The sequence below is a fragment of the Terrapene carolina genome, unplaced genomic scaffold, assembly GCF_002925995.2.
Source record: "Terrapene carolina triunguis isolate 2854851 unplaced genomic scaffold, T_m_triunguis-2.0 Scaffold374, whole genome shotgun sequence".
In the NCBI taxonomy this organism is placed as follows: domain Eukaryota; kingdom Metazoa; phylum Chordata; order Testudines; family Emydidae; genus Terrapene; species Terrapene triunguis.
Window position 1 is genome coordinate 13,458,824 of NW_020664725.1, and position 20,532 is coordinate 13,479,355.

General features: G+C 41.8%; 1 protein-coding gene across 1 annotated transcript in view; it reads left to right on the top strand.

The window, feature by feature from the left end:
- The first annotated feature begins 556 nt into the window (after positions 1-556).
- The window catches only part of BCO2 (beta-carotene oxygenase 2), a 45,563-nt gene continuing 25,587 nt past the window's right edge, over positions 557-20,532 (top strand). Inside the window, exons 1-2 of the mRNA XM_024207185.2 lie at positions 557-666; positions 18,861-19,065. Coding sequence (XP_024062953.2) covers positions 18,944-19,065 — 122 coding nt within the window. The 5' untranslated portion in view covers positions 557-666; positions 18,861-18,943. The remainder of the gene's footprint in view (positions 667-18,860; positions 19,066-20,532) is intronic.

Here is a 20,532-nt window from a genome sequence, read left to right on the forward strand (position 1 = left end):
TACTGATAATGCTAGTTTTTTTAACCACTCAAGTACTCAGGGAAGACCGGACCAGTCTGAACAGTTAGGTCCCTTTTGTGTTTTTTCATTTCATTGTGTGTTAACGTAGCATTTTGCAGCACAGCTAATGTGCCACATGCTGGGCCTGTCCAAAACTCAAAACTGTTGGCATTGTGGGAAAATCTGTGCAGCTATCTCATACTGCCTCATCTGTTGGTGCTCAGAGCAGAAGATTGTTGCTTTTTTCCTATGGGTACAGTGCACTTTAGAGTCTCCTTTGGCAAGATACCAGGGAGGTAAAATTGACTAGCTGGTTTATGAGGTCTTGTTTATACAGCAGAACCATATTATAACCTGATAATCACATTACCTGTTCACATTCAGGATGGAGGCATAGTACACTCACATGGTTAAGAACACAAGCTGCATGTGAAGTCAGCAATACTATAACCTTAATTTAAAATAAAATCCAAAATGCAGGTCCAAACTGCAAATTTTCAAATTCCTAAGAACCTGTACTAGCATGCATTTTTTCCCATGTGTTTTGTTACTAGAATGAAGCTTCAGAAAGTCCTCAGTTGTCCTCCCTGGAAAGACCAGACTTGGCTCTTTCTGAAAGCTTACAGTCACTTTACAAACCTGAAGCACTGGAAAAGGTTTTAAATGGTGATGTATTAAAAATATTCAGATTACTCAGACATATAAGTGTTGACATGAACCACTCAATTCAAGCCTTTGAAATAAAATAAATATTTGTATTAACAGATATGAACAAGGAAATTAATAACCTGTTGTCAAAATATGCCCATATTTTAAGGCAAGTCAGCTTTAAACTTTTTATACCATTTTTATATTCTTAAAATAAGCTGGGATAATTCTTGTTTCTTAGAATATTTTTAGTCTAACTACTTGCCAACCTTGAGATGTGGATAGGATGCAATGTGGTTTGATGGGCTAATGCTTTTCACTGCATGGGGTGTAATTCTCCCCTTGATGCAAGCTCATAGTTCTGAGTAGTATTAGAGTATTGCCAGATGGATCACAAAACTTTATTTTTAACCTCAGAACAAAATACAAAATCCATCTTTTTGCCCTAGCCTTCCTACATGCTGATGCTGGAATACAAATACACACAGTTCTTTTTATTGAAAAAACAAAATAAAAAACCTGCCAGGACAGGAAGACAGAAATATTGGTAGTGTTTTTTTTAACTGATGGAAGGCACTTGGATACTACACCGATGAGTGCTAATATAAATACCTAGATGATTGATACATAAAGGTGCGATATGGTGTGGTGGAGTGTCTGCAGTGTCAAGAAACTGCAGAAGGAAAAGATTAACCCTAAATCCTGAAATAACAAACTCCTTTATTTAGTCTGTGAAACTGAAGAGTTAATTTAGTCATATATTCCACTGACTGATAGACAACAGATTTATAAGCAAAGCATTAAAGCAATTCCAAATATCAGTAGTAGTTGAGAATGTTAATATTTTTAAGTATTTAGTTTAACATTAGGTTTTTTTCCAATTAAGTGAGAGAGCGGCAATGGATGCTTCTTACGTACAAGAGCTTGAAGGAATCTTGAAAGAAGCGAGGATCATAGAAAATCACTTGAAGCAGAAAAGAGAGAGTCTGAGACACAGATTCACAGTCATTGCAAACACCCTGCAAAGCTAAAATTGATTTTGTATGGCAAATAAGCTGAAATGTAGGGCACAGAGTGTTGGTTATGTATGGTGTTGTATACTAGAACATATGCTGTAAGGGAAGATGCAGGGTTTCATTCATATTTAGCTTTCTGTATGTATCTTTAACAGTTCAAGCAATTTTTAACACTTTTGGAAGCAGCATACTTTATTGAAATATAGCAAAAGAAATCAAAACAAAGACAACATACAGTAATTAGTGCAGTGGTAATTAGTGATACAAAACACTGATCTCCATGATAAAACCCGTGCCTTTAAGGGGTTTTAAAAATCAAATCACAAGTTTGTCATCTTTACTGACTTGCTTATGCTGAGCCCTGGGTTCCCTTCCCTTGAGCATGTTGAAGAGATGGGAAGAACAAAATAAAGGGAGCCTTGAGATCCTAGGGCTTGGAGCTATCACAGGAGAACAGAAACAGGGAGGATTTTGATACTAAAATATAGGATTTTTTCAAACATTGTCATGATTAAATTTCCCCCCCAGAACTTATGTGACATCCCTTATCAAACTTGGCTAACAGTATAAATGAAAATAGCCTTTAAATTGTTTTTCCACTTACTGATTTTCTGTTATTGTTTGTTTCTATACTGTGGATTTGATTCTACAAACAATTCTTACTAGAATAAATATTTTTTTTTTTGGTCTCAGAACATAGAGAGAGGAAGGAAGCTTTGGAATGAGGGAGCTATCAAGGATCTTATTCCATGAAGAGTGTAAAAATAGCTTTTGGCAAGATTTATTTGAAAATACACTTTAGTTCTTCTATTGATTTTAAACGAATCATAGGGTAACGTTAACAGTAGTTTGGGTCACATTGCCAAATCCCCAGGCAATATGTTGAAAATTAACCCCATACTATGTCAGTATTGTGTGGTGTATATACAATTTACTTAATACTTAAGTAGTATTTGAACAATTTTTCTTCACTGTCTATTGACTGAGTTCAAACGATGATTCATAAAATGTACAGGATATCATTTGTGCAGTTTGCCAGACTAATGTAATAAAGAGAACCACTAGAAAGTCCTGTAGGATGATGCCTAAATATCTTTTAAAATCTGAACCTTAGTCTACTTCTTTGCATCCATTTTATAAGAATATTACGTTAGCTTAACAATTTTACCTATTCTCTTTTAAAATAAATTATTATATTGCTGTTAAGGGGTACTGTAAAAGGTTAACTTGGGAGAATGGGAGAGGTATGTATAAGACAACTAGAGTTTGTAGAATGTCATGGTAGCTGCAGTCATAACCTTCATAAACTTAAATTTACAGATGGTATCACTGTTAACATGTTAATATTTAATGTGCACTACTATGGATTGTATGTTTGTCTTGCCAGACCCTCCACCTTAACTTCGATAAAATCAAAATGTGAAGACACTGGAAGGTATTATCAACCTTAATTTAGAAATAATACCAACTAATATAATATTTTTGATTACTACTCTAAAATGTTTATCTTAGACTAAGAATTTGACTCTTTCTTAAGAAAAAAAGCAAACTTGAAAAATTGTGGTTATTTATAGTTTCACAAAACTCCATCCAAAATGTTTACTTTATAAAGTATAATGATGATAAAAAGGACAGGTCAACACTCTTGTTTCTGAATGTAGACACCTAAATCCTTATTTAAGCACCTAAATAAACATAATCTGACTTTCATTGGTGCCAAGCATCCAAAGCTTCCACTAAAGTCAAAGGGAGTTCATCATAGGTGCTTACATCTGTGGCAATCAGGCCACTTATTTAGGCACCTAACTATGGATTTAGGTGTCTAACTTCAGGCATGCAAGTTTGAAAATTTTGGTCATAACATTTATAGTATCAGTAAAGATTAGAGCTCACAAAAGACCCACTGGATCACATAGTTAAATTCTTTGTCAGTAAAATTATTTTTTACAGAACACTGTCCAATACTATTACTTCTGCAGTGCTTTGCAAAATTCTAATATCTATTTAATAGGACTATACTTTATAGATATAAGTGCATGTCTTTTAAGGCATTAAGGTGCAATTAAATGCAAGGTGTTCATCTCTGAAGAATCATCCTTGTTTTTGTGTAGTCATGTCTTATTCCTTTTGCATCTGAATTGCTTCATGTAAAATATTCATAACCTATGTCACCCAAGGTATAAGCATCTGCAGAAGACGTTACGTATGTTGGGACTCTGTTCTAGTGAGTGTGCTTTATAGTCCAAAGACACATTGAAAGTAAAGTCATTTGTCATGTCCATAGTATCTGAACTTGGACAGTAAACTATACACTGCATAGTTAAGTGAATTGCCAAAAATAAAAAAAATTCTTATGACATGTTTTGTTTTTTTAATGGGCAGACATGAAGTTTGTCTGACTTTGAAATAGTCACTTATATGCATTTCTAAAGTGCGTATCATCATATTATCTGGGTAGCAAATAGAATGGAATTAAAGATAGATTAAATTTCTCCAAAGAAGAACAAAACATCCATCTCTTCCCTATTTGCATTTAGGCAACTACCTAAAGGAATGTTATCAACTTGGTTATTTTTTTAAAAATCAACTAATTGTATAAAGTTTGAGCTTCTGTATCCTTTAAAATAGTATGTCCAGAATCTTTAGAACATTTCCTTAGAGAAAAAGGTTTCTCCTTCCCTGTTGATTTTATAGAAGTCTTTTCATCAGTGTAGAAACTGACTGACTGGCTGACTTCATGTTTCAATTTCTCCCAGTTGAAAAAAGAATCTGCAGGGACCATCTTACTGGTTAAAAGTATCAATGTGCTCCTTCTGTGTGCCTGTTGGCTGCCTGTTAGTGTTCTGCACAGCTTCTATATAGATAGTAGTGTTCATAACACAGTAGTTTCTTGCTGATTATTTTAGTTCCCTTCTCTGATATACCAGAGTATCATTTTGCTGTTTTTATTATCTTGTTCACACTGATGGTGATATTTCTTTACTAATGGCCCCTCTCAAATATCTCAAGATTTACTGGAGGAATAAACAAACAAAACTGTTTTTATCACCTACAATGAATCTAAAAGCTGTTCCACATTGTCACTGAGGAATGAATTACCTATGGACTCCAACTGGCACCTTTCCCACCACAATCCGCTTTCCAGTTTTACTGAGAGAGGTTTGAACTGAAAATTAATTGGCTTTAAAGCTGCCAGATCTGATCAGCAAAGCTCAACTGGCAATTACTTTTCCTTTAAGCTTTTCCCCTACTGTTTAAGCTGTACTGCCTTAGTAAGTTTAAAAAAAAATGTAAAATCTCAGATCAGTAACAGAATAGAAATGTACTTTAAAAATAGCAAATAATCCTGGGGTAAAATATTAGCTGTGCTGAAGTAAATGAGAGTTTTGCAGTTGACTTCAGTAGAGGCCCAGATTTTATCTCTGCACTTTAAAACTTTCTTTTTGGTAGTGGGTGTGGCGGGGCAGAAGAGAAGGGGTGCGGTCACATCCTCTTCTTCTGTGGCATCTCCATTACAGGAGGTTGGCAACCGTGGAACCCATTCTGTAGAGTTCTCAGCTAATTTTTTTGTGGATAAATAGTCCTTTTGATCTACCTAGGATACCACATCATCCATCCAAATCTCTTTTTCTGCCTCATACTCTTCTGTTATTAACTTTCCCTTCCAGTGCCCGTGAACATGTATCACCTGCTGAACTTCTTAAAAATTGCCCTGTAAATCAAATCTTTCTTTTCATAAGTTCTTTAAATAATGTTTGCTGAGTTCCAATGATATCCAATACTTTTTCATTGATTATGTGGTCTGTCCATGATATTTTCAGAATTATTTCATAAGATCATAATTCTAAGGCTATAGTTTCTTTATTACTGATTGTTGGAATGTCCATGTTTCACAGCCATAATTTAATACAGGCCAATTGTAAGTTTTAAGAGTTAGAATTTAGTCTCCAAATTTATGTCCCTTCTGATTAGATGTTTATTCTTCCAGAATGTCTTTTGCTCTTGCTGTTCTGGTGCTGACTTCAATATCCAATCTTCCATCTTCTATAATGATGCTTACTAAATAGCGATAATTTCTCACTTGCTGTACAACTGTGGTGTTCACTGGAATCTTGCATGTTTTCCCAGAATCCTTCCTTTAACTACCTGATTTTGTGTTCAGGGTTCTGTTTTCCCAACAATAGGCGTGTAAGGATTTGGTTTGTCTCAGCCCACGACAGACCCACTGGCACACCCAGCATCTCTTTTCAGGCAGTTTTATTTCCCAAACATAAGCAAAAACAACAAAAAAGTTACTCAGCCCACCATGGGCTATAGCTGCCAGGGAATTTCCCCCTTTGCCTTTCTCAGTCCTTTCTTGTGCAATAGGATGTGGAGCAGGAAGGCCCGAGAAAGGCAAAGGGGGAAATTCCCAGGTAGTTGTAGCCCAGAGTGGGCTAGGGAACTGTTTTGTTGTTTTGGGATATGTCTACATTGCACTTTAAAATCTGTGGCAATGAGTTTCAGAGCCCGGGTCCACAGACTCAGGCTCGTGGGGCTTGTGCTGTGGCACTAAAAATTGAGCTATGTAGATGTTTGGGCTTTGGTGGAGCATGGGCTTTGAAGCCCACAGATGGGGGTGGGCTTCTGAGCCTGAATGTGTGTGTTATGTAAACTTTGTACACGGTAGGTTTTAGGGCTGCCACTTAGCAAGTCAGACTCCTGTATCAGATATGGACTGGCTACAGAGCTTCCTTCCCAGAGAGATACACTGGATGTGTTCGGTACTGCCAGGTATGGCTGAGGTTAGCCTAAATAAAGGAAGTTTCATACAGCACCATGTAGTGGCTGAATAGTATAACAAAGTGTAGCATCCCATTACAGTCTACACGCCTGTTTTTAGAATCAGCTTGACCGAGACTGTAGTAGACCCAGGCTCTGAGACTCACTGCTGCAGGTTTTAAAACACAATGTAGGCATACCCTGGGGTTTGAAAAATAAAACTGCTTGAAAAGAGACTGTGAGTCTGGTAATGGGGCCTTCATGGGCTGGGGACAAGCCAGCACTTACAAGGTGTGATAACACAAACGCCTAAAGTCGTGCACTGAACTGTACCTGTATGTTTTGAAAGATTCATTAGTATTCTTACATGTTGGGTTTTGCATAATTACAAATGGAAACTGAAAACTATATTTAGATCTGGATTTATGTGCATATGTGGATTGTGGCAATATACGTTCACTCTCTAGGCTGGAACAAAACACTTTTTGGCTGTTTATTACATAAATACATAAGAATGGCCATACTGGGTCAGACCAAAAGTCCGTCTAGCCCAGTATCCTGTCTTCTGACAGTGGCCAATGCCAGGTGCCTCAGAGGTAATGAACAGAACAGGTAATCATCAAGTGTTCCATCCCCTGTCACCTATTCCCAGCTTCTGACATCCAGGACTCTATGTCCTTATCGAGACAAGCAACTGCAGGGGAATCAAGGTGGAAGGAAGGGACTATTACAGATGCAAATATAGTGAGACAGATCCATAACCCCACAGTCTTCACTCACTTTTTCAACTGTGTCACAACCTTTAGCTTGTAAAAGACTAGGAGAAGTTAGTATCCAAGTGTACATACATTCAGAACTAGCAATGTATATAATGGGATAATTCTTACTTAATTGTGTAATGAAGATGCAGCACAATTTTAAAACCACTTATTCTACCGTATATCATATTTACAGAGTATATGATAATGCAATGTAGAAGTTTTACTGTGACAAGAATTTGGGATGGCCACATTACTGACAATGGCAACCACAAATGAATTGTGCAGCTCATTCCAAATATGCTCAGAAAAGTTTTTCATACTTCAACATCATATATTCTGTATAGGCACATACGTCACAAGAAGAAAAAATATTTCAGAACAAAAATGTTGAAAGTAACTTTCAGTGCACATCATCACAAGTTGCTTATTTTAACTGTACCTTTATGTAGGCACATATATGAATGCAACAAGTATTTATCTCAATAATTCAGCATTACTAGATTTATTTCCCCTATTTTAATACACACATTTTAATTGACATTTTAAAAATATATTGCATATCATAGAAATATTTATGGAGAAGAAAAATTAATTATAAATCAGACAAATGCACTGTTATCAGAGTATCACAACTGTGACATTTCACATTTCTTTTTCTGAAGCAACTTCAAGAGTGACTTTACAATTTATTATAGTTCACTGTCTGCATATTGTTTAAAAACAGTTAAAACCCTTATGCTAGCTCCAGTTCTCTGAACTGCTGCTGTGACCACAGCAGTGCTTTCTAAATGGCCAAGATCTTTAGACAAAATACAATGAGGACATCTTGTCTCCTCTCCAAGGCAAGAGTTACTGTTGTGGTGGTTGAGTCCATTGAAAGCTGCTCAGTAGTGTCAATGCTGAGGGATAATTTGAATGTGCTATTAAAGCACACTGCAATCTCCTTCATTGTTGAATGCAGATCTCTACATGGCTGGTGAATGAGACCTGAATGGTCTCTAATTCATTAAAAAATATTTTGCACTTTTAAAGAGGGGAATGAGCTCTCTATCTGGCAAGCCATTGGTTTCAGTTAATTGTTAAAATGATACTTCAATCTTTCCAGATTTTCTCTGTAAAATAAACTGGAACATAACACATCATTGGTTGACATCAGGTTTTCAAACAAATATACCAATCATATTATGGTGCAAAGTGCTCACTGCTGTCCAGTACAATATAGTGTGTGGAGAAAGGCCCACCTTCTTCTAAAATAGAATATAGGTTACTATCAGTGGCAGGTTATCAGATTTGACTGACTATTGGTCTAATGTGATATGGCAAATGATATGTTCCAAAAGTCTGAGATGCTTCAGAGTCTAGGTAAAAAAGGTCATCCAGCTCCTGAAATGACTGCTGAGACTAAGTGGAAAGGATTTTTGAAAGAAAAAGATGCCATCCTTTATCAAGGTTGCCTGGAGGCCTGGGTACCTGGGCACATATATTGTTTCTTCCCTCCTTATGTGCACTCCCACATCCCTCAGCACCACTCGCAATAAAGTATCATGGCATCAGTACTACTGTGACCTAATTTATGCGCCTGATAACCCCATGCTTCAGTTTGCTAATATAAAATAGGAATAGTGCCATATGTGAATGTTTTGAGGTTTGAGTCAGGCTTGGAAAGTATTTTGCAGAAACAGTTTAAAAACCACTAAGTGCTAATAATTCTTTATCGGGATCTGAACAGAACCGTCTCTGCTGGGAGCTCCTGACTTTCGGTAGCTAAGAGAAAATGATTCTGAAAGCTACAGATAGTTTGCTTACTGGTGAAACTATTATGCTTTATCCAAAGCTCTTCAGTAAAGTTCTGCCTGTCGGAGCTGGGAAATGTGCAGTCTTAACTAGACATCATACATATACTTACCTAGCCCAATCTGCATAAGGACATAAGCACCATTGGGCTGCCTTGAGCAACTGATAGTTCCAGAGCAGCAGCTTTTGCCTTAGGATTTATTTCTAAGGGAGACTGGTTTTTAGAATAAAGTCGCCCCCTCATGAACAGCTAGAGCACTGCAGGTGCACTTAACCACAACACGGGTTTAGCTAGCTGCTGCACTGTGCAGGCTCATCCCTACCATTGTATAGACAGACACTCCAGGCTTTTATTCTGAAGTGATGGCCTCAGCCAGTCCTACTCAACACATCCATCAGTGCCAGCTGCACAGTACCATCTTGAGCATTTGTACCTTTCCCAGGTCCCCTTGGATCTGAGGCTTTCTTCAGAGCTGAGGATCTTCCAGATGTTTTCCCAAATCCTTCTGTTTACCATCAATCTCCTGCCTGCAAATGTGGGACATTTCCTCTGCTGTTTGATAAAATCCATCCCAGGTAAGAATCCCCTTCTCTCCCTCCTGCAAAGGGGCTGACAGATCTCCTGCTCTTAGAACTGCTGCTGGAGACAGGTCAGTAGAGGAATGTTATTCCTAATAGAAATTAGGAATTAAATGATTCAAGGAGAAGAAGTGGGTTGTAGCCCACGAAAGCTTATGCTCTAATAAATTTGTTAGTCTCTAAGGTGCCACAAGTACTCCTGTTCTTTTTGCGGATACAGACTAACACGGCTGCTACTCTGAAACTAGACAGCATGGAGATCCCTAGTTATTTTGCAAGCTAATAAACAGGAGGGGAAAATGCATTGCACAGATTATATCAGATTATAAATGGAAAATGCAGCTTTAGAGCTGGGGAAATCAGTAAACAGCAGCGTCTCAGCAGGGAGTCTATTGTATGAGGGAAGTGTCAGTGGGTTGTGACAGTGTGGCTGCTGAGGGCAGGAGCCCCCACTGAAGTTTTGATCACCCACCGTTGGAACACCCACCACAGGAGGCAGGAAGAAGCCACCGTTCGGAGTTCTGTGCAGTATCTCCAAGGGACTCAGTAGTGTATGCTACCATTACGCTATTTGAAATCTGCTGCTGCTTGCTTAACAGAGAGATCTGTCATCACCCACTGAGATCTGGAGGTGAGCCGTAAAAGAAAGGAATTAACCAGATTCCCTGCTGAATTTTCTTTGGTAGAATCAAGGGGTCTGCTCCCACGGACATCAAGAGATTGGATATTTTTCCAAGCCTGTCTTGTGATGATGTTATCCAGTGTGTATCTCAGGATACATATTTAGGAGCAGCCACAGAGTCTAACTCTTTAATCAAATCTGTTGCTAAATTAGTGAGGAATGACAAGAAATCCAATATCAGTCAGTTCTTTATCAGAATGGAGATGGAAAATATAAAGACGGAATTATCAACACGAAATGTCTGAGGAATGTTAGCTCTGGGCTTCAGTGCTATATGTAACAACCTCTGGCCCCATCATTTCAGATCTGGTAAAGTGTTTTCCATGGAAAGATCCAATACTGCATGTGTCTGTGGCCTTCTTGTGTTATATTTTGATAGAAGAGCTATATTTCTAAAAACAGCTATCAAGGCAGCAAGTATGTGAAACTTCCACAGTTCTAACTTACAAAGGCCATGATATATTTGAAGGTGGATTCTTGAATCACTCTATAATTTAGAGTGGAGATCTCTTGGTTAGTCCATTCCTCAGCATCTCCCCCTACCTGCTTTCATTATACCTAAGTCATCCTTAAAGGTGAGCTGTACAGAGAGGCATATGGGACTGTGCCCTGTTTTAATTCTTTGAGTTGGGCAAAAAAGGCCTGAGGTTCTCCCCCGCCCCCTTTGTACCTAATTGGCAATATTAGGTTTCCCCAGTATTGTTGTTGCTGGTAGGCTGGTTGGAGACCCCAAGGAAGTAGAATGAGATTTCTCAACTCTTAGCTGAATACTGAATCCGTAACAAGATCTTTTCTTCCTGCTGTTTGTTCAGGCATTTGAGTGAAACAGGTAGTGATAAAACCCCTAAACAGTCTGAATAAAAATTCTTTCCTCAGTCTAGCTGGTGTCACTTCCCTGGAGTCAGCCATAATCCTGCTAGCTCTCCAGTTATCCATAGAGTTTTCCATGAAAAGCAGGATTTTGAGGGATTTCTGATTAAAACAAATGTTTAACAAAGAATATATCAGGCTTTGTTCATCTCATTAAGAAGCAGAGTACAAAGGCCACTTGTTTTCCTTTTGTATGTTGCCTTTTTCTAATGGTATCTGGCTCTCCATCTTAAAATTATATCACTTTATGGTAGTTTTGCTACCTGCTTGCCTTACTGTTAACTGTTCTAAGGCTATAAATGTAACTATGCTCTCAGCTTAAGCTTCTGTGGACAAACCCAGCACCTCTTTGAGCCAAACACTGTTTAAAAGAATGCTATGTGATTTGTCCTTGAATTCTGCCCAAATCTGATTTGTGTGAGTTGGGGGGGGGCATTTTTGGGGAGGTTAGGTGATGAGAGATGAGCTAGGGAACTCACATTTTGGAGATAGGGAAAAATCTACAGAACAAGGAAACCCAGGCAGTCTACTCAGTTCCCCTTCTGGATCCTAGACCATAACAACACTGCAGAAATATCTATTTAGTGGAACTGCTGCCTCTCTGTTTAAAATTTTGAAATGAAAATGTTTTACAGCTAGACTATCTAAACCAACTCCTCTCTAAATCCCTCTATCAGTCTGTATAGCTGTCAGATTTCAGCTTGTATGAAAAGACTCCCTCTCTTTCTTTCTAATGGATTTTTATCAGCACTAATATTGGGATTGGATGAATTACTTTATATGGGATTTAATAGAATTTAATTGAGGTTTAAGAGGGAGAGGCTGCTCTACCGTTGCAGGATAATTTCTTTAGCCCTGCAGTCTGACTTATTTATCTAGCTGCCTTCTCATATTAGAGATCTAAGAAGGATTTGAAGATTGATGAGCTAGATATCCACATTGTAGGAGGGTAAATTGCCACATCCCTTCAGGGCAACATGCAGTCTTACCTATCCTTAGTAGCAAATCTGAACAAGCAAGCTTACAAAAGTTCAGCTTGTCACCCAGTTTCTTGTTGAATTGTCCTTCCTCTGTTCTCTTGTACTGATTGCTGAATTTGTCTCTGAAGAAGTAGAGATCTCCAGCTTTGGAGATTTACAGATCATTTGTGCAGCAATTTAATTTAATCTCAAGGATTAAAGGAGGGAGGCTGGAAGATATAGCTGAGGTGGTGAAAGTGACCGGTCTCGTCAATAGGAATTGCTTCCTGATAGGAAATGCCACCTCATAGTAGATGGAAATTTAATAATGTCTAGAATTTCTTCCACCTCAGGCCTTGCTTGCACTAGGAAATAGCTCTGTTTCAGGAAGGGGCTTAGCTGTACCATTGCTGGCCACTGTTTGTCCTTGTTATGCTTACAGCTAAACCTTAGTAAGCACGGGTTAATCTAAACCAAATGCTGAACCACATCTGTCTCTTTGTGCTGATGAGGCCTTGCCAGCTGGGCTGGCTGAGCCCACAAACTGAATAAGTGTTGGCTTAAGAGAGTTCTCCTTGGTCTGTGCCTGCCACTGTTCACTGGGATGTGTGGCCAACATTTGAACCAGGGGATTCCTCAGAAATGCTCCTGCTCAGTCTGTAATGCACATGATATTCCCTAGGTAAAATCTGCCCATTCGTGCTCCAAACGTGGAGCCCGGTCCAATCTCAGCAGCTGGTTTATATTGGTCATGTTTTCAGCTCCCTCTGTAAGGCACAGGATCACCGACTGAGGTCTAAAGTCCCCTGGGACCAAAGATTCCCCCTGTAGTGTAGAAGAATTGGGTAGTATCCCTTTAAATAGTTTGTGAACTCTCTAGTAGCCCTCACTGTTTCTTGTTTCAGAAGCCACCGGATCCCTGTGTGTATGGAGCTAGGCCTGGCATGTTCAATCTACATAGTAAGCACCCCCAACTGTGCTCATATAGTTCCTTCATATTACATGTGTTGGGTTAAGAGCAAAAGACACAACACCCCCTTACAGGATGTATAGGTGGCTCAGTTAGCCAGGGGCGTGCCCAACTTCCAAGCCTACTGCAGCCCACCTGGGCTCTCCTGCCAGGGTCCCTCCTGTTGCCTCCTTTCTCTGTTGCTCTCCTGACTTCCATTCTCCTGCATCATATCTTTGCTGTTCCTCCCTTTCAGGGCTTGGCCCAGCTGCATCTCAAAAGCCCAAGAAAAGCTCTGCGTGTCATTTTATGTCTTCAAAGCATTTTACGAATAACCACATTTCCTCATCTCCTCCTATGTGCCCAGCTCCTCGTGCTCTGCCCAAGTTTCTGTTCTGGCTGCTCCCTTTGTCTGCCTGCTTTCCCCAACGTGCTGGCTCCAGATTGCCCCTTCACACAGAATAGCTTCCTAGTCAATGTGCACTAAGCAACGTCCCTTTCCTCTTTAAGGTTTCCTTTCCCCATACCTCTTTCTACTGCGTGTAACTGTAAGCTCCTGGGGACAGGCACTGTCCCTTCTTGAATGTCAGGAAAGCACCCAGGACATTGTGGGGGTTACCATATACTAAAAATAATAATACCATGAACCACCTCAGCCCACTCTGTCCCAGTCTATATCAGGAAGAATTACCCATTGCTGACAATGGGTGCCAGCACTGGGCTCAGGTGCAGTCTAACAACAAAGGTACACCAGTCTAAACTCTTCAGCATGATTCTGGAAACCCTTGGTTAACCCCTGCTTGGTTTAAGTTTTAACCACAGGTGTGTGAAACAAAACTTGTGCTGGATTGAGGAATGTGGGGAGCTGCAAACTATCACTTGAAGGTGGGGCTCGAGGTTTCTGGTCCTGCTTGCAGTCAGTGCAATTGGTATAAATCTGGAAAGAGCCAGTTTAAAGCAAGATAGGGTGAGCTTTGTCTCACTGCTGTAGAGAGTAGTCTGTTTTTTCTCTCTCTGTTTTGGGGTTCTTGTGTGTTATTGTTCTGAATTCTAAGAAATGAAGTGGTGTTATGTTGCAACCTTTCAGCAAGGGTATTTATGTACTTATCTAATTCTCTGTGTGCTGTGAACATAACAACCCTGATGTCCATAATTTGACTTGGACTCTGCTAGTTGTTAAACTGTGCTGCTGAACTTGTGACTGACATCCATTGTTAGCAGTGAGCAATTTTTGAGTGCAGACCAGATTCACAGATTTCAAGAACATAAGAATGGCCATACTGGGTCAGACCAATGGTCCGTCACTCTAGCCCAATAGCCTGTGTTCTGACTGACCAGTGCCAGATGCTTCAGAGTGAATAAACAGAACAGGACAATTTGGAGTGATCCATTCCCTGTGGTCCAGTCCCAGCTTCTGGTAGTTGTAGGTTTAGGGACATCTGGAGCATGGGGTTGTGTCCCTGACCATCTTGGCTAGGAGCCATATATGGATCTATCCTCCGTGAACTCAGCTAATTCTGTTTTGAACCCAGTTATACTTTTGACCTTCACTACATCCCATGGCAATGAGTTCCACAGGTTGACTGTATTTTGTGAAGAAGTACTTCCTTTTGTTTGTTTTGAATCTGCTGCCTATTAATTTCATTGATTGACCCCTAGTTCTTGTGTTATATGAAGGGGTAAATAACACTTCCCTATTCACTTTTTCCATACCATACATGGTTTTTTATGTATGTATATAGATCTCAATCGTATCTCTTTGGTCATCTCTTTTCTAAGATGAACAGTCCCAGTCTTTTTAACCTTTCCTAGTATGGAAACTATTCCATACTCCTAATAATTTTTGTTGCCCTTCTCTGTACTTTTTCCAATTCTAATATATCTTCTTTGAGATGGGATGACAAGAACTGCCCGCTGTATTCAAGGTGTGGGCATATATTTATATAGTGGCATTATGATATTTTCTGTTTTATTATCTATCCCTTTTCTAATGGTTCCTAACATCCTGTTAGCTTTGCTTGGCCTCTGCTGCACAATGAGTGGATGTTTTCAGAGAACTATCCACAATGACTCCAAGATCTTGTTCTTGAGTCGTAACAGCTAATTTAAACCCCATCATTTTGTGTATATAGTTCTTAGCCAGAGGAAACCATTGTGATCATCATTCTGACCGCCTGCATAATGCAGGCTGAAGAATTGTACCCAGCCATTCCTGCATCCAGCACAATACCTTGTGATTGAAGGGAAGTGGATCTTTTAGAAAGATGTCTGGTCTTGATTTAAAGACTTCAACTGGAGGACAGTCCATCTCATTCCAGGCATCTGTATTCAGCTTGTTCTCTGTTGCTGTGCATGGCACTAACTGTTGTCTTTACAGCGTAAGATGTTGTAATCAGGGACTCTTTTAAAAATACTTTACTGGAAATGATGAGAGGAGAGAGAATTTGCGGCTATGGCAAAACCACCTACGTGGATTGTTATAAAAACTAAGACTCAGATAGGACAGTGACAGATACAGTGGAAATACCTTGAGAAAAGAGAATTGTTGCAGCAGGTTTTATTCACTGTTCAGCTCTGATGCTGTAATACGTAGGCGTGGGGCTGGCTGATTCCACATCAGGGATCAGAAAGGAGTATGCTGCTGCTGTGCAACCAGGCCCCTTCTGGAGAGTTGGTCACTCCCACGCCAAGCTTTTGCACTGCTAGGGATACAGAACAGTTCCAGGATTCTGATGCTCTCATCTGAAGGCCTGTTTGGTCTTTGGAACGCCCAGATCCTCAAAGGTACTTAGGAACCTAACTCCCATTAATTTCAGTAGGCGTTAGGGCCTAAATACCTTAGACAATCTGGGTCTAACTCCCTAGTAAGCTCTTCTGGCAGGCAGCAGGATTGCCATGCCAAGAGCTTTGGCTTTATTACCTCTGCACAGATCATGGAGAGTCTACAGATGGGGAACTGAGTCCCAGAGAGACTCTACACTGCAACTGGGAGCGAACCTCCCAGTCTGGGTAGCCAGACTCACGCTAGTGAGGCCTGAGCTAGTGTGCTAAAAATAGCAGTGTGGATACGGGCTAGCCACCTGAGCTTGGACCCCAGGGACTGGGCAGGATTGGACTCAGATTGTTAGCCCAAGCTACCGCCCATGTCACAAGGTCCCCACTGCTACCTTTAGCACATTAGCTTGAGTGGAGCTAGTGTGAGTCTGTCTACCTGCTTCCAGCTGCAGCGTAAATACACCCTGTGTGATTTGTCTGAGGTCTCACAGGAATTCTGTGGCAAAGCAGGGACTTGAACTAGAGTCAAGCACACAGGCCAGCGGCATAACCACTGGGCCATCCTTCCCCTCTCCAGTCCAGGCACAGAATCAGTATACTGGGCTTGCGTAAATGCGAAGTCAAAGGCCTTCCTGCCTGGAAAGTTATTGACTTTATAGAGCTGTCGTGGGAAGAGGATTTCTCCCGACTTGACCCTACTAATCATTGCTGACGGTCTCATTGTTCTACACCCATTTTGGGGTCTGCCTTTCTAGTTATGTATTTCTAGGGTATTTATCGTTGTGATATCTCAGCAACAGCACAGTGCAAATCAATGGAGGAATCAGATGCTGGTGCTGTGAGAATGTCACTCTAATTTGCATGAAGGCTTCTGATTGGATGCAACTGACAACAAAGGCACGGGAATGAGGCCAGCATGGACAATGGAACCAGCCTGATTTTTATGCACAGATCTGCAGATTGAGAAATGGGGAAGGGAATGAGCTCTGAGTGTAGGTGAGAAGGACAGAATCTAGACCAGGGGTCGGCAACCTTTCAGAAGTGGTGTGCCGAGTCTTCTTTTATTCACTCTGATTTAAGGTTTCGCGTGCCAGTCATACATTCTAACGTTTTTAGAAGGTCTCTTTCTAGAAGTCTATAATATATAACTAAACTATTGTATGTAAAGTAAATAAGGTTTTTAAAATGTTTAAGAAGCTTCATTTAAAATTCAATTAAAATGCAGAGCCCCCCAGACTGCTGGCCAGTGTGAGTGCCACTGAAAATCATCTCGCATGCCGCCTTTGGCACGCATGCCATAGGTTGCCTACCCCTGATCTAGACTATGGATAGAGTTAGGTTTACAATAACATTGTCTCAGTCGCTAGCTGACCAGAATGGAGGGCAAGGAAATAGTTTACAGGATTATAGGGCTCCTTACTGTAACTTAAGAGTTGGTAAAGTACAAACTAATTGCATTGCCAGAACAGTAATAACTCATACAGCAGTGATATCCCTGGGGCAAGTTCTGCCTTTGGTTACCCACTCAGGGTTAAACAGCTTTGTACATCTAATCCTGTACACTGGCATCACCCCAGTGGAGGGGAAGCTGTCTGGCTCTCAGAGCAGGTAAGAAACAGGAGCCTTAATAGAGAACAGTGCCACAAAAAGGGGAAAGAATGCAATCTGTAAAATAGAGGAGAAAGCTGCTAAAATGCAGCTGACCTTTGTGCTACAGTTGTTGCAGCACAGGGGACTTTCTGCCTAGCAGGTGATTTGCTGGTGCCACGATTAAAAAGGGGTCTTGCATGGCAAATGCATGCCCAGTTTGAGAGAAGCCTGTTTGTTCTAATGGTGACTTTTATGGAGGTGACCAATCCCATATCTCAGTCAGCACCCATACAGAGAGTTTGTTTTATTTTTTACAAACAAAGCTAATCCTTCTTGGTTTCCAACAGCAAGTAGCAGGCATGACAGGGAACTAAAGTGCCTTTTGCCTAGATGTGACTAACCTACTTTGAAGGAAGGACAGGTCCCCGGCAGATACTCAGATGTGCCCTTTCCCCACTTGCTGAGTCATGTGCGACATCTGACTCGTTGCATGTCTGAGAAGCTGCATGTATCCCCTAGGGCATGAACATTGTGATCTTGCTCTCCTGCTCTTTGTGCCTTACAGTGTGTGTTCAGAGCCGCCATGGGAGCCAGTTAACTAAGTAACAAGCTGTACAAAAATGTTCCCCGGTGGCCAGTCTCCTCTGCATTTCTAATGCACCCATTACCAAGGTATCTAGGTGAACAGAGAAACACATCTGATAATGAAGCCTCGACAGCTTGACTGAGAGGTACTGCCCTGCACAGACGCATCACTTCCCACCACTGCTTGGAAACCCCCAGGACTGAGCATGTTGTCTTCACACTGCTCCCAGGCTGGCTGAGCCTGGGTCTGGTCTGTAGTAGTGCTAAGGTGGCTCCTCTGTACTGCTTTCCTTACCTGCATTGTGCCCAGCCCACCTGGTAGTACAATGAACCATCACTCAGTGGGGAGACCGAGGTGCCTGCATAGAATCTGTAATAGATCCCCTTGCACTGGTGTTGGTGGAAGAGCGGAGCCTTTGGAGGCGTTCAGCATGAGGTTTGCCGGGGAATCTATAAGCACCACTTTGTGTTGCAACATATTTATTTCTGGGCACGTTATAGTCTCTATCTCTAGGTGGTCGTAATAAATTCCTGTGTCCCTCACTTGTTGTTGTTACATGTTCAAATAAATTATTTTAGTTTAGTCTTCCTGAAAAGTTCATTTCCTCCCTCTCTGCAACATACAAAAGCACCTTGCAGGTGTCTGTGCTGGATTAATCACGGTAAGATTTAATGCACTGAATTTTCAGCTCCCTATGGCTATGACAGAGACTTTGAAGCAGAGCTTTATTTTGAACATCCGTTGCATTTTGATTATTTGCAGGAGGCTTTTGTCATGGAACTCCAAGCCCAAGTTGCAGATATCTAGGCTGGTGACTGTCAGTCTGTAGCTTTTAGCACTAAGGGCCTTAGTCACTTGCTGTCTTCTAACTTCTTGTTTGTTCTTCGTAGTTCTAAAGGACTTTCTGCCGAGCCCACAACAGGAGCCGGACACCTTCAGCAACCGGAAGGGTTTGCAATGCATCTCGCCACTAATGAGAAGTGTGGAAGAGACTCCTCAGCCCATCCTTACAAAGGTCAAAGGGCACATTCCCAAGTGGCTTAATGGCAGCCTGCTAAGGAATGGGCCCGGGAAGTTTGAGTTTGGAGAGGAGAAGTAAGTCCAAATTTGATTGTACTTTCTAATGATTCCAGGCTTGGGGTTGGTCAACCTAGAAGGCACCTTCACAAATGCATCACAACCATTAGGGGCCTTCCTTAGCTCTGAAGATGTGTGACCATGAAGAAATGCCTGTAGATCCCATTCTTCTAATACAAATTGTTCTCTCATCTAGAAGCTTTCAGCACCTTTACTAGCCAGATTCATTAATCCTCGTGACCTCCCTGGGAAGTAGGAAGGTGTTTTTCCGCAGTTTAACGGTGGGGACACAGAAGCTGTGACCAGCTGAAGGCCACGACATGAGCTAACAGCTGGGGATGAAACCCTGGCATCCTGATTCCCAGTGCTCTGTCTGAAACAGCCACTTCCCACTCCCACCCTGCAATCCCAGGCATCATTTGCCATCCTGATTACACTAAGTTGTCTGTGTGGCTTTAAAAACAAACCCAACCCTCACACTGGTTGGTGTTCTTTCATTTCAAAACGAAAGTCGATCTATATTTTTAATAAGTTAGAACCCAAGCCAGTGTTTGACTCAGAGTCTGTCACTCAAGCAAACCCACAGAGCTGGCTCATTGACTTGATGGGAGCAAGAGTGGCTGATGGAGATCAGCGTACCTGATGTTCTACCTCTGAAAAACTGGTCTTCTTCAAAAGGCCTGGCAAAGCATCTTCTCCTCCGTGGAGGGGATGGAATTCTGCAAAGTGCTGTAGTTTGGCCCTTTGCTCCCAGATTGTTTCTTGCTCAAGGGGCTTTAAATAACAAAACGGGTAGATCAAAGCGTACTAGGGAATGGTTAGACCAGGGGTCGGAAACCTACGGCATGCGTGCCAAAGATGGCACGCGTGCCGATTCTGAGTGGCACGCAGCTCCCTGCCGTGGTCCCGGCCCCCAGCCCCACTCAGCCCCCCCGCCCACCGCTCTCCCCTGCGGGGGCCGGAGGCAGAATCTTGGTTCTGCGGCAGCCAAGCTTCCCCCCTCTCCCGCTTCTTCCCCCTGCGTGGTGCTTTCCTGCCCCGCTTCCTCTCCATCCCTGGCCAATCAGCTGATGGCCCTAGCGAGGGGGTGGAGGAGAGGGAAGAGAGGCAGCGTGCACACAGCTCCGTAGAGGAGGCAGAGAGAGGTAGGAACACAGCCTGGGGGAAGGGGGTGGAACAGGGCATATCCCTTCCAGCCCCCTGCCATGAGCCGCTCAGGACAGGGGGCTGGGAGCACCCCCACGAGCCGAGCACCCCAGCCCTCTGCCCTGCACCCCCCCACCCCAACACACACCCAGCCTTCTGCCCTGCACCCCCACAGCCCCAGCCCTCTGCCCTGAACTCCCCACCCCAACACACACCCAGGCTTCTGCCCTGCACCCCCACAGCCCCATCTGTATGCCCTGAACCCCCGCACACTCAGCCTTTTGCCCTGCACCCCCCATACCCCCAGCCCTCTGCCCTGACCCTTGAACCCCCCCACAC